We start from the raw sequence: 1,336 nt of genomic DNA on the forward strand, positions 1-1,336 counted from the left end.
AAAAAATAAGTAATCCAGATATAACTAATAGGCAATATTTTATAGTTAATCACCTAGTTATGGGAATGGGAGGAGAAAACCTGCCTGCTTTTCCTCTAACCTTGCTTGGAGCCCCCATCTCCTGTCTCAACCAATCTCAGTTGGGTTGTGGGAACTGACAACAGTCTAGTCACAAATTGGATACAGCTTACATGTGGCTGGAGGATAGAAAAGAAATTAATTTTCTTAAGGAAAATTTTCCCTCATTGTTTTTAATGAGAAGGAAAGGGCAATTGGTAATAATTACCCCAAACCCAAAGGTCTGAAAATATAGCGGACATAGCCTTGGATATAACGAAGTTAAGTTGGGAATCACGTGGCAAGATATAATTAGAAATAAACTGGCTCTAAAATCTTCTGAACAATCAACTGACTGTCTTAATAATAAGACCACAGAATAACATTTAAGTTTTGGGCATTACTTTTTAATGGCTGGCTTTGTTCATTACTTAATTTTTGTCTTCTTTTCTTTTGTTTTTCCCTCCAGTTTCAGAAAATTACAGGTGATGCTAGAATTCCTTTGCCTCTTGACTCCTTGCATGTTCCACTTTCTACTCAGGAGGCCTTAGAAACTTCCAAAGACAACTTGGGAGTCCAAGTCACTGAGCAACGGCAGGAGTCTTTTGAAGAATTCATTGCTAGAACATGTTCTTCACCAGTAGATGTGATTTCTGGAACTGGAAGTCAAAGAAAAGAAGACGAGTTGTCCAGAAATAGCAGATCTTCTTCAGAGAAAATGACTAACACAGGTGACTGCACCAAAAAACACTGTGCTAAGAAACAGCCTGGAAAGGACCTGCATTCCCACTCCGACTCACCTATAAGCCGGACAAGCAAAGGCAGCAGGCAAGATAGCTCTTTGGTTAATGAACCATTTAAAAGTGAGTCTTTGAAAAAACACTTTTCTGTCAAGAAAGAAAGTAGAATAGTGACTGCTTCATCCAACACAACTAAAAGTAACCTCAATCTTTTAGAACATTCTGAAAGTGATACTCTTGGATCTGATTTTGAATTTCCAGAAAGCATCCATACTCTATCACATCTGACATAGGTCTAAATCTTTTGAAATTATGTTTTTGCCTTCAATTTTTAATAAATTTCTTACATTTTCATTATGGCATATGGTGTTTTTAAATATAGGACTGGAAGCCATTCAGAGAAAGATTTATCTATTTTTTTTTCATTATAATGAAACTTTTGGTGTATATTTCCTTTTGACACTTTGCACCATTCACTCAACAAGTTTTTACTGAGGGCCTGATACGTACAAATCTATTCTAGGTGTTACTGTTTTCAG

The 1,336-nt window shown here is 36.4% G+C and overlaps 1 protein-coding gene across 1 annotated transcript in view; it reads left to right on the plus strand.

The window, feature by feature from the left end:
* Positions 1–1,154, plus strand: part of CEP78 (centrosomal protein 78) — a 40,300-nt gene extending 39,146 nt beyond the window's left edge. Inside the window, exon 11 of the mRNA XM_019648288.1 lies at positions 449–1,154. Coding sequence (XP_019503833.1) covers positions 449–1,090 — 642 coding nt within the window. The 3' untranslated portion in view covers positions 1,091–1,154. The remainder of the gene's footprint in view (positions 1–448) is intronic.
* The last annotated feature ends 182 nt before the right edge of the window (positions 1,155–1,336 follow it).

Source organism: Hipposideros armiger, unplaced genomic scaffold, assembly GCF_001890085.2.
Source record: "Hipposideros armiger isolate ML-2016 unplaced genomic scaffold, ASM189008v1 scaffold_124, whole genome shotgun sequence".
Lineage (NCBI taxonomy): Eukaryota > Metazoa > Chordata > Mammalia > Chiroptera > Hipposideridae > Hipposideros > Hipposideros armiger.